The 13,455-nt window shown below is 35.6% G+C and overlaps 1 protein-coding gene across 3 annotated transcripts in view; it reads right to left on the minus strand.

Annotated features, from left to right (window-relative positions):
• Positions 1–1,800: 1,800 nt before the first annotated feature.
• The window catches only part of SAR1B (secretion associated Ras related GTPase 1B), a 26,871-nt gene continuing 15,216 nt past the window's right edge, over positions 1,801–13,455 (minus strand). For 2 of the 3 annotated variants that reach the window (XM_015824251.2, XM_015824259.2), the window contains exons 2-7: positions 13,240–13,315; positions 11,785–11,904; positions 6,263–6,328; positions 4,754–4,857; positions 3,534–3,665; positions 1,801–3,037 (exon numbers count right to left, since the gene is read on the minus strand). In XM_015824251.2, coding sequence (XP_015679737.1) covers positions 2,921–3,037; positions 3,534–3,665; positions 4,754–4,857; positions 6,263–6,328; positions 11,785–11,904; positions 13,240–13,297 — 597 coding nt within the window. In that variant the 5' untranslated portion in view covers positions 13,298–13,315 and the 3' untranslated portion in view covers positions 1,801–2,920. Of the gene's footprint in view, positions 3,038–3,533; positions 3,666–4,753; positions 4,858–6,262; positions 6,329–8,619; positions 8,740–10,107; positions 10,185–11,784; positions 11,905–13,239; positions 13,316–13,455 lie in introns of those variants that run through there. The other variant, XM_015824243.2, reaches the window with a different exon arrangement.

Genomic DNA, 13,455 nt, shown 5'->3' on the forward strand with positions numbered 1-13,455 from the left:
AAAGATGAGAAATAAACAGTTGCTATTTGCAATTTTGTATCTGGAAGACAACTTGCTATAGTATCTGACCCAGCAAGTTGCAAAGCAATGTTCACTGTTTTGCACCTTTTTATTTAAGAGATGACCATTACAAATATTAAAATAAAAATAAAACCTAACGAGGATGAATTAAAAATGTAGAGTTGGAAAACTTGACAGGTTCACTATGGCAGAGGAGAGATTCAACTGATAGCGATAACTAACCATTCTACAAATGTATTTTGTATTGTATCCAAGAGACTTTATCCACACATTATTTTGCTCTAGGAAAAGGCTTCCTATGTGTTATAGGAACACATGAGAACACAAGAACACATTAAATGAGAACACATTAAAATAAGCTGTATGAACTCAAGTCCTACATTAACACCAAGAGGGTGAGAAAAAGATTGAGATGGCTACACAAGATCAAATACTGAAAGAACTATTGTGCCCTTCTTTTATAGATCTGGAAGTGTTACAATTAAAATAAAGAATCAAGGAAGATAACATTTCCAGATACCAGCAGGATCAAACCATTTCTCTCATTACTTTGCAACAATTAAAATCAAGATGCTAGTTCCCTCTAATACTGATCATTCTAATTTTATGAAGTGTCTACTGAAAAAGATGTCTTCAGATTCTAAAAGCATTTTGAATGAAAGGGGAGAAAAAGCTATAGAAGACCAACAGCATGCAAAATGAGAGCTACAGGCAGTATAAACAAAATGATTTTAATGGTCAAGATCTCCTTTATCAGAACTATAAAGTTTAATCTGGTGAGTGTGGGTGGTAGTGGTAGTGGTAGTGGAGGAGGGTTTAGTATCTTCCCAAAAATATAATTGCCTTCTTAAGGTTAAGTGTACACTTGAACAAATTTTAAATGTTATATTTGTATACAGGTAGGTCACAATTGGGATGGGATGCGGTTAAGTGAGTTTAGGATCTTTTCGGTCATGTTTGTTAAGTGACTCACCATAGTCTTTAAGCAAATCTGGCTCCCCCCCATTGACTTTGTTCGTCAGAAGCCTCCTAAATAAGGACCCTGTGACCCACCCCACCCCAAGATACGGCAACAATTGTAAATACATGCTGACTTCAGAAACACCTGAATTTTGATCATGGGAGTATGGGAACTCTACAAGGGTTGTAAGTGCGAGAACTGGTTGTAAGTTACTTTTTCCAGTGGCATTGTACCTTTGAATGGTTGTTAAAAGAATGGTCATAAATTGAGCACTAACTGCATTGTACTATAACTCAGCAAGATACAAGTGACCATATCAACTTTGTCCTTTACGCTCTCATTTCCAGCTCTTCTGAAAAGGCATAGGGGTACGCATCAGTGAAAAGCTTATTTCCTGATAATAAGTATATATAATAAAAATAATTATAGTCCTTCGAAAACCCTACCTCCAAGGCTTTACACAAAGCAGTCTAACGACTCTAATCCGTGTGTGAGGCCTTCTCTCCATTCACTTTTAAATCTAGCATATGAATCTTAATCAGCATCGTGACTGAAGGGAGAAGGAAAGGAAAGCAGTTTCAAACAGCGTCCATAGAGGGCTTCCTGGACCATCTGAGCACTTGGCTCCACAAGTGAAAGAAATTGCATGCAAGGACACTAGGTATTCTTAGAACGATTGACTGCTTGCTCTAAGGGTATTTTTTTCATTTCCTAAATCCATTTTTGGTGGTTGTTTTTTTTTTTAAATCAAAATGTGGAACTTTGTGGCAATGGTAAATAAAAAAAAAAACCAGGAAGTTGATACACAGCTCCTTCTCTGAATGACCATTCTCCGTTTATTAACAGATATGTAGTTAAAAGAAAATAAAAAAAATAAAATTCCATCTCTGTAGTCAAGGGTGGCAACAAAGTACTGACCTGTTCTCCATCCCATTTGAACGGCAGTCACCTTTTGCAACCTTTGACATATTGTGTGAATGCTGTGACAAGAAAGACCAACGCTCAGAGCAGTGGGGAAGATAGCAGGCTACACCGTACTCAATCCAGTAACATAATTCACACAGGAGCAAGGCTTCTAAATGTGTATTTGCGGTACCAACCCAATGGTTTTCTAAAAAGCTGCACTCAGGCACTCACTAGCACTACACAGTGCACTACACAACGAGACCATACAGTAGTGCTTCTTTCTGTACAATGTAAAAAACAGTGACTGAACATTTACATCCACAAGCATGGATAACGTTAGTGTGATTCATTCCCAGCATAAAGATAATCAAATAAATAATATAAAAAGTCTACAGTACACAGAAATTATACTGCATTTTAGAAAACTACCCCACAGATTCACATTTTAAAACGTATTTACTAGGTTAAGACACATTAAAACGAAACATTTCCCCATTAAAGATGCCACGAAATGGGATTTAGTTTTATTGCATGACGTTGCATAAGAAAGTATATTATTGAAAAATGTAAGGCATCATGCAATTATTCATAAAGCTTATTCATTACTATCCTTTGAGAAGTCGTTATTCACTTTACATTTATAAAATTGGTTCTGAAAAAAATACCTAAAAATTTAACATGATGAGCATTAAATAGGACCAACAAGTCTGTAAGGTTGAGCTGTTAAAAAGTGCATTCAAAAAACATACTGTGTTGGAAAGCTAAAAACAAAAATGGGTGAGAACTGCAGACAACATATAAGTTAATTCAAAAAGAAGGTGGTTTGATAGGCCTAGAGACTAATGTTACAAGATCCAAATTGACAAACTTGCTTAAAATCTGTTTTCAGTCTTTACGTTTAAAATTTAACACAATTGATACAATAAAAAAAACAACGCTTTTGTAACCAAAGTCTGTTAAGTTCAAGTTATGTACACTGATTGATCAGAACATGAACAGGTTTGGATAGTGTATAGTAATGTGAATTTGGCATTAATCAATGTACTGTGCCATCCAGCGAAATCCTTCCCCATAACCTTGTCTCTTTAACACACTGCACATGAAAACTTCTAAGGGCCGAGTGTTCAATTCCTTCACTGAGACATTCCCCTGAAAAAAAAAAGAGGGTGCAAATTCAGTCAAGAATTCTTGATGGAGTTTTCTTTACAGGAAGACAATGCCCAACTGTACTATTTGATAGTGTTGACCACCTTTAACTCTTGTAGCTCTTTTTATCTAATGTCCAACCACATTTGGCCACTAAAGAATATTCTATATTCTATTTCCTGACAAAAATAGTTTGGTTATAGGTATCTGTTTACTTTCTAGGTAGGCAATATGTATCTGGCAATAGTTTCACAAGGAAAAAAAAGGAGAAATTTACTTTTATTGTAAATAACACAATTAGATAATGAATTAGATAAAAATCCAACAAACTTGCTACAACTGAATTCCTGAGATATTATTAAACTCTGCATTAGAACTATGGAATTGTTACAGAATGTTGGACAAGCTAGAAATAAAGCAGAGTACAGAAATACATGAGAAAAAAATATGGCTAAGACACTAAATCCCAGAGTTTAGCGTTATGGAAAAAGGCACATACCTTTCCTGTTGTCTGGCCATACAAACCAAACATTTCTCGTAACCTCTCTTCACTGATGGCTTCTGGTCTGTCAATCTTGTTCCCAAGAATTAGGATAGGCACGTTAGCAATAGTTTCATCTGTCATTAATGCCTATGAAGAATGGAAGAAATTTACAATATTTTAGGTTTCATACAACCAGTATAAAATAGAAGGACATCAAACACAAGGACAAACTTCTGAAGACCTTCTGAAGTATAGGTATTCAAAAGTATCTATACTGACTGACTTCCAGATGTCTTGAACATTAAAATAAGCAGGAAGAGTCAGATACACTGTATACAAAATGGCTTTTTCCATGTGATTCTACTTCATAAAATTAAAAGAGGATCAAATATGATATATAACAAAGCCCCAAAAATGGATTCCTATCTTAAAATGTTAAAATTGTATCAATCAAGCTAAGATAAGAGTTTATTCATCAAAGATTGTATTCAGGGTAAATCTGACCCCCCAAAAATGTATTTGTAAGAATGAACATCAGTTTTTCTAAGCCAGAACTGTTGAAGATTCACTGACCCATATGATATGGTCATGTGGTCATTTAATATCATTTTAAGTCCAATCAGATTATAACATGACTTATATATGATAATGAATGGAAACTATTAAAATTATGAGAAGATAACTAGTTAGATTTGGGGATTGGGATGAACTATTACTAATATTTTTTCCAGAAATATTCACTTCATTTTAATGAGAAGGATTTTTTTTTAAAAAGTCCATTTATTTATGTTATGAAACATAAAATGCTCTTCAATATTTTCCTACAATGGTTTACAAAGAGATGAAAATTTGATCTCACAGTGCATATTACTTTCCAGTAATGCTATGAAATAAGAAACATGGTCAAGTTTAGACATAGAATATACATTATGGGCCTTGAACATCTTCTGTTGATCAAATGCATTCTTTAATAAGGAGAAGTTTCATACCCAAGAACACAATTCTGATTGGGCAAATTGTGTACCTCCTGGCCTGTGACTTTTGATAGTTCCGACTTTACTAACCCAGATTTAAGGAAAAGTAAAGGATAATAGTAACTGGTTTTTCCCGCAACAACACAACAGATATCCACACAAATTTTGTATCGTAAAAGTTTTGTTGCTTTCCCCCCCAGTCATCACAATGATGAGCTTTTAATCTGTATTTTAGTAAGTGCTAAATACACATAAACTCACATCAAGTTCTTCCTTAGATTCAGCCAATCTTTCATGATCCGCACAGTCCACTAGAAAGACAATGCCGTTGATGGCAGGCAGATAGTTTTTCCAAACCCTGCGAGCTAATAAAAAGGGTTATAAAGAGAGTGCAACAGAAAATTGCTGGTGGCTCTTGTTACTGTATTCATAGATGTTACAGGTACTCCTTGACTTATGACCATAATTGGGACCAGAATTTTCACTGCTAAGCAAGTTGGTTGTTAAGCGAGCCAGACCAGATTTTACAACCTTTTTTGCCATAGTTGTTAAGCAATTCACTGCTGTTGCTATGTGAAGCTGGCTTCTCCCATTGACTTTACTTGTTAGAAGCAAGCTGGGAAGGTTACAATTGGCAATCACATGGCCCCAGGACTGAAGCCATTGTAAATACATGCCTGCTGTCAAGCACTTCGAATATTGATCATGTGAACCTAGGGATGCGGTGATGGTCATAAGTGCTAGGATCAGTTATATGACATTTTCAGTGTTGTAACTTTGAACGGTCATTAAACAAACAAATGTAAATTGAGCACTACCAGCAGTACCATTTCATTCTGTTGGATAAACTTTTTAAAAAGGCATTGGGAACTATGTATGTGAAAAGGTTTTTGAAAGTGAATATATTTTTTTTCTTTTGCACTGGGTTTGAAACTGAAAACCGTATCATTTACATTGAGAAAAACAGTTTCTTGTGGATTTATTGTAGAATTAGCATATAGTATTAAGAGCCTTTGACAAAATTATATTTTGAAGTGGAATTTTTTAAAAAAACCTGTCCAGTAAGTACAGGTAGTCCTTGACTTATGACCACAATTAAGTCCAAAATTTCTGTTGTTAAGTGAGACATTTGTTAAGTGAGCTTTGCTCCATTTTATGACCTTTCTTGCCACAGTTGTTAAGTGAATCACTGCCATTGATAAGTTAGTAATATGGTTATTAAGCGAATCTGGCTTCCCCATTGACTTTGCTTGTCAGAAGGCAGCAAAAGATGATCACATGACCCTGGGACGCTGCAACGGTCATAAATATGAACCAGTTGCCAAGCAGCTGAATTTTGATCACATGATCATAGAGATGTCGCAAAGGCCATAACTGAAAAACTGTCATAAGTCACATTTTTCAGTGGGCGTAATTTTATCCTATTAAAAACCATAAGATAATTGTAATCATACTTTGTTATTATTACAAATAAAAATGAATTGCTGAAAGTGTTAGAATAATGAAGGTGCAATGATACAACATTTAAGTTGCCTTCATCCATGCAAAGAATACAAAGGCTTAGACTTAGTATGTGCATTTATTATGAGAAAAAAAACATCAGAAAGATGTCTACACAAGAAATTTAAAATCAAATATTCACAATATTAGAAAGATTTTCAGAACTGGAAAAAAGTTGTAGTATGATCACCCTAGGGCACATCAAAAAAAAGATTAAACTAACATCATTCAGATACCGCAGTGAGAATTCTGCCTGTTTGCTTCTCTTACCTTGAGCATGTCCTCCTAGATCAAAAGTTGTAAACGTCATACCAGCAATTGTCAGCTCTTCCGAAGCTATAGAAACATGAAATTATTTTTTTTAAAAAAACAAGAAACATCTTTCAGTAAATCCTCCCCTTGAATTTCTGAAATCAGCTAAGTACTGGGTTGGTTAATGGCCTATGTCATTATAGGGCCAAATTAGGACAAATTGAAAAAAATAAATAACTGTTCCAACTCCATCGAGTTTTTAATGTTTGACTAATTTTGACTGTAATATCATATTTACAGTTTGTATATTTATACAGTTCATTTTTACTGTTGTAAGATATTTTTGATTGCTTATATAAGTGGAAGCAAATGTTTAATAAAATCCTAACTATTTGATTTCTTTCACACTTAAAATTTGTATTTGAAATTGTCATAAATAAAAATAATTTTTATTATCAGCAATAGAAAGAGAAAGGGAAAGGGAGAAAGAAAGAAAGAAAGAAAGAAAGAAAAAGAAAGAAAAAGAAAGAGAGAGAGAGAGAGAGAGAGAGAGAGAGAGAGAAGGGAGGGAGAGAGAAGGGAGGGAGGGAGGGAGGGAGGGAGGAAGGTTAACTCCTTAATATGTTACTGAATCTAGACCATATGAAAATACAGCCCCTTACAGTTTAAAGATGTTTCAAAGATTTAACAGAAAATACATAACTTGACTTTATTGTTTAATATCTAAGTTTTACTTTCTTTCTACTTTTGTAAGATAATTTTCATAACTGATTCCCCCAGGCTCATTAGAGCCAACATTCTTCATAAAATGTCAAACTCTGTATTCCAAAAATTTGATACTGTATATGATAACCTGNGCCGGAACGCGGCGGAACCGCGTTCCGGCACCTTTTTCCGGGCCGGCCGCACCGGAAATAGCCCCTCCCACACCGGAAATAGCCCCTCCCAAATTTTACTTGCATTCCTGTTCTCTAAAGGGGCGGTCCTAGGGTTTGATGAGGGCGTGGCCAGGTTTGAGTTCCGCCACCTTTTCTCCGAGAAAAAAAGCCCTGATAACCTGTATAGACTGAGTTGCACAATCAATCACATTTTTGACATTTAATTCCTTTTTCAAGTCATAAGAACTTGAAAGCTTGCATACAGTTTGTAAAACTCTGATTGGCGCATTATAGATTTTGTTTGTTTCCCACAGCCCATCTGGCTATGACTGCTTTTTATATAACATAGTTTTTTTACAGGACACATTAGAAAAGTAGAAGGGAGCAAGGTACATTGAAGTTTGTGGCACAGTAGAAAACTAGGTAATATTGAATTTGTCTTCTGTAGATGCAGGAGATTTCTTTGAATTATAATTTCCATAAAAGACCTGTATATTGCGTGGATGAGAAGGAGGGCTGAGATGATATCTACAGACCCCCTCACATCCTGGACATAAACTGTTTCAATTCCTCCCCTTGGGACAGCGCTACAGGGCACTGCATGCCAAAACAAGTAGACCCAAGGACAGTTTTTTTCTTGTGCCATCACTCTGCTGAACACCTAATTCTCACACTGCTGTCTAATAATGTCTATGTATATTTATCCATGTAGTATGGCTATAATATAATTATTTATCCTTATTATCTTCTTTGCTACATCCCTCTTATTGGAATAATGATGATGATGATGATGATGATGATGATGATGATGATGATGATGATGATGATGATGATGATGATGATGATGATGATGATGATGATGATTCTGTGGGTTTACATGTACATTGAGAGCTTCTGCACTGGCAACAAATTGTGTGTCTAATCACACTTGGCCAAATAAACCTGTGCTGTGCTGTGCTGTGCTGTGCTGTGCTGTGCTGTGCTGCTATGCTATGCTATGCTATGCTATGCTATGCTATGCTATGCTATGCTATGCTATGCTATGCTATGCTATGCTATGCTATGCTATGCTATGCTATGCTATGCTGTGCTAGAGTTCTCCTCTGGATTATAAAGACATTAGTAATGGAATCATTCTGATCCTCATTACTATGGCAAATAACTTTATTCATGTTTTGAGTTCAGTTCTTTTCAAGCTTCTTTGACATCTTGCCTTTGACATATCTTCCCTACTGAGCCAGCAGTTGTTAGTTTAATGAATGAATGAATACTGAAGTTGCCTGGAGTGGAGAATATAAACCTTACCACCTTACCACTAAGACAGATGTGCATCCTCTAAGTGCCTCATCAACAAAGAATTTTGGAAACTGCCACTACTCATTATAATTCATACCCTTCCCCATAAACTTTTTGGTGGCATAAAAGTTAAGAATGCACATCTCAGTTTTGAAGCAGTGCTAAGTATACATTAAAACTAAAACAGAAACATTGACTTACTGGGATGTAATGTGGGGACATGTTGTCCCAGTCTGTCATCTTTAAGCATGTGCAAGAGAGTAGTTTTTCCAGCATTATCCAATCCAAGGAATACTAGTTTACCTGTTTTCTTATATAATCCTGAAAAAGAATGAGACTATTTGATGAACAGGAATTAATTTTCTTAACTATCATCAGAATGGCATAAAAAACCATTTTGATGAAACCTAGGCATTTTGTATAGCACTATGTGCTCTTAGAATTTAAATGCAAAGGAAGCAGCGTAGTTGCTATAACTGTGAAATGGGTGGCATATAAACATAATAAATAAATAAAATAATCTTCCCTCATCGCAGTAAACCAAAAGCAAATTTGGCTTACTATGTGCCAAAGGCCTTGGGATAGAGCCAAACTATTTCATCCTTTCAATTGTTCCATGTACCGTATTCTCTTTTGGCTAGTGAGTGGAATAAAATAATGTACTTTACCTTCACCCCACCCTTTAATTCCAGGGATCTACTGTCAACCAAGTCAAAACATGCATTACAACCATAAGGCCTAAAATGATAAATGAATTTATGCACCCCCGGCACATAAATAAAATTATTTCATTGGGGTAAAATTTGAGATATTGCTTTTATTTACCTTTGTATCACATGGATTCTCAAACATTGCAGGCTTACACAGGCAAGCAGGGACCAAAGACCAGAGTGAGTTTTGAGAACACTCAAATTGTGTCTCTGCAAACCCACCTATGTTTTTAAAAATGGTCAACTGCCTCTAATTTGGACATGACCCCTTGGAGGGTCACAACTCACCATTTGAGATACTCCTGCCTCAATTGGTTTACCAGCACCTTGTTTCTCACAAAATAAAGGTAGGGAATAATATCCCTCATGATATTGTAACAGTTTTGCATGTTTGTGACTCACTTTATTACAATTACCAGGAACAAGCTTATTTACTAACCCAACAATCTGAATACAGGGGGTAAAAGCGAGAAGATATTTTGGGGAAAAAAATAACTGGCATGCCACATCAAAATGTAAAGAAAAATTAAATCAGCAATGTGGACTAACAAGGTGGACTGTTGATGGGTATAGATCAAGATTAGTAATGGAAGAGATTGGGGTTTTCTGTGGAGAGATAAGTATTTTTATGCTAAAACAAAGTAGAGGCCAGATTCTATTCTTTGTGACAGACCCAAAACCCAACATAGATTAAAAGTAACATTTTGCAAATGGGTCAAAGTATTAGTTTTGTTTTTCATGTATTTTAATACTGTAACGAGAGATCATTATTTAGGATGCTGAGACAGAGAACAGGATTGCAAGTGTTTTATATGTACTGTATGTCCTTTAGCATGTCTGAATCAATAATTAAGAAATATCAGTCAATCTGCATCGACCTAAATGAAGTTGTTTATCCAGAATTGTGTAAAAATAAAAACAGAAAGAACCTTCCATGAATGTAAATTAGAACATCGGCATGGAATTGTGGATACCTTACCTAAAAATTGCAGTACACTACTGAAGCCACTGTAAATCCAGTCAAATATAAAGGACATTTCAAAATCTTATTGGATCTGAAAGAAAAGAATAGTAATCACAGGTATGGAAGGCATTTAAAATTTACTGAAACAGCACATGGGAAAAGGAAGAAAGGGGAAGGTGCATCTATGAGGTGTACCTGCTTTAACTGTTCTGTTGTGAAACTACTAAAATGNCTTACAGTTTAAAGATGTTTCAAAGATTTAACAGAAAATACATAACTTGACTTTATTGTTTAATATCTAAGTTTTACTTTCTTTCTACTTTTGTAAGATAATTTTCATAACTGATTCCCCCAGGCTCATTAGAGCCAACATTCTTCATAAAATGTCAAACTCTGTATTCCAAAAATTTGATACTGTATATGATAACCTGTATAGACTGAGTTGCACAATCAATCACATTTTTGACATTTAATTCCTTTTTCAAGTCATAAGAACTTGAAAGCTTGCATACAGTTTGTAAAACTCTGATTGGCGCATTATAGATGTTGTTTGTTTCCCACAGCCCATCTGGCTATGACTGCTTTTTATATAACATAGTTTTTTTACAGGACACATTAGAAAAGTAGAAGGGAGCAAGGTACATTGAAGTTTGTGGCACAGTAGAAAACTAGGTAATATTGAATTTGTCTTCTGTAGATGCAGGAGATTTCTTTGAATTATAATTTCCATAAAAGACCTGTATATTGCGTGGACGAGAAGGAGGGCTGAGATGATATCTACAGACCCCCTCACATCCTGGACATAAACTGTTTCAATTCCTCCCCTTGGGACAGCGCTACAGGGCACTGCATGCCAAAACAAGTAGACCCAGGGACAGTTTTTTTCTTGTGCCATCACTCTGATGAACACCTAATTCTCACACTGCTGTCTAATAATGTCTATGTATATTTATCCATGTAGTATGGCTATAATATAATTATTTATCCTTATTATCTTCTTTGCTACATCCCTCTTATTGGAATGATGATGATGATGATGATGATGATGATGATGATGATGATGATGATGATGATTCTGTGGGTTTACATGTACATTGAGAGCTTCTGCACTGGCAACAAATTGTGTGTCTAATCACACTTGGCCAAATAAACCTGTGCTGTGCTGTGCTGTGCTGTGCTGTGCTGTGCTGTGCTGTGCTGCTATGCTATGCTATGCTATGCTATGCTATGCTATGCTATGCTATGCTATGCTATGCTATGCTATGCTATGCTATGCTATGCTATGCTAGAGTTCTCCTCTGGATTATAAAGACATTAGCAATGGAATCATTCTGATCCTCATTACTATGGCAAATAACTTTATTCATGTTTTGAGTTCAGTTCTTTTCAAGCTTCTTTGACATCTTGCCTTTGACATATCTTCCCTACTGAGCCAGCAGTTGTTAGTTTAATGAATGAATGAATACTGAAGTTGCCTGGAGTGGAGAATATAAACCTTACCACCTTACCACTAAGACAGATGTGCATCCTCTAAGCGCCTCATCAACAAAGAATTTTGGAAACTGCCACTACTCATTATAATTCATACCCTTCCCCATAAGCTTTTTGGTGGCATAAAAGTTAAGAATGCACATCTCAGTTTTGAAGCAGTGCTAAGTATACATTAAAACTAAAACAGAAACATTGACTTACTGGGATGTAATGTGGGGACATGTTGTCCCAGTCTGTCATCTTTAAGCATGTGCAAGAGAGTAGTTTTTCCAGCATTATCCAATCCAAGGAATACTAGTTTACCTGTTTTCTTATATAATCCTGAAAAAGAAAGAGACTATTTGATGAACAGGAATTAATTTTCTTAACTATCATCAGAATGGCATAAAAAACCATTTTGATGAAACCTAGGCATTTTGTATAGCACTATGTGCTCTTAGAATTTAAACTGTGAAATGGGTGGCATATAAACATAATAAATAAATAAAATAATCTTCCCTCATCGCAGTAAACCAAAAGCAAATTTGGCTTACTATGTGCCAAAGGCCTTGGGATAGAGCCAAACTATTTCATCCTTTCAATTGTTCCATGTATTCTCTTTTGGCTAGTGAGTGGAATAAAATAATGTACTTTACCTTCACCCCACCCTTTAATTCCAGGGATCTACTGTCAACCAAGTCAAAACATGCATTACAACCATAAGGCCTAAAATGATAAATGAATTTATGCACCCCCGGCACATAAATAAAATTATTTCATTGGGGTAAAATTTGAGATATTGCTTTTATTTACCTGTGTATCACATGGATTCTCAAACATTGCAGGCTTACACAGGCAAGCAGGTACCAAAGACCAGAGTGAGTTTTGAGAACACTCAAATTGTGTCTCTGCAAACCCACCCATGTTTTTAAAAATGGTCAACTGCCTCTAATTTGGACATGACCCCTTGGAGGGTCACAACTCACCATTTGAGATACTCCTGCCTCAATTGGTTTACCAGCACCTTGTTTCTCACAAAATAAAGGTAGGGAATAATATCTCTCATGATATTGTAACAGTTTTGCATGTTTGTGACTCACTTTATTACAATTACCAGGAGCAAGCTTATTTACTAACCCAACAATCTGAATACAGGGGGTAAAAGGGAGAAGATATTTTGGGGGAAAAAATAACTGGCATGCCACATCAAAATGTAAAGAAAAATTAAATCAGCAATGTGGACTAACAAGGTGGACTGTTGGTGGGTATAGATCAAGATTAGTAATGGAAGAGATTGGGGTTTTCTGTGGAGAGATAAGTATTTTTATGCTAAAACAAAGTAGAGGCCAGATTCTATTCTTTGTGACAGACCCAAAACCCAACATAGATTAAAAGTAACATTTTGCAAATGGGTCAAAGTATTAGTTTTGTTTTTCATGTATTTTAATACTGTAACGAGAGATCATTATCTAGGATGCTGAGACAGAGAACAGGACTGCAAGTGTTTTAGATGTACTGTATGTCCTTTAGCATGTCTGAATCAATAATTAAGAAATATCAGTCAATCTGCATCGACCTAAATGAAGTTGTTTAACCAGAATTGTGTAAAAATAAAAACAGAAAGAACCTTCCATGAATGTAAATTAGAACACCGGCATGGAATTGTGGATACCTTACCTAAAAATTGCAGTACGCTACTGAAGCCACTGTAAATCCAGTCAAATATAAAGGACATTTCAAAATCTTATTGGATCTGAAAGAAAAGAATAGTAATCACAGGTATGGAAGGCATTTAAAATTTACTGAAACAGCACATGGGAAAAGGAAGAAAGGGGAAGGTGCATCTATGAGGTGTACCTGCTTTAACTGTTCTGTTGTGAAACTACTAAAATG

This window comes from Protobothrops mucrosquamatus, unplaced genomic scaffold, assembly GCF_001527695.2.
Source record: "Protobothrops mucrosquamatus isolate PMUCROS unplaced genomic scaffold, P.Mucros_1.0 scaffold_186, whole genome shotgun sequence".
Taxonomy (NCBI): Eukaryota; Metazoa; Chordata; class Lepidosauria; order Squamata; family Viperidae; genus Protobothrops; species Protobothrops mucrosquamatus.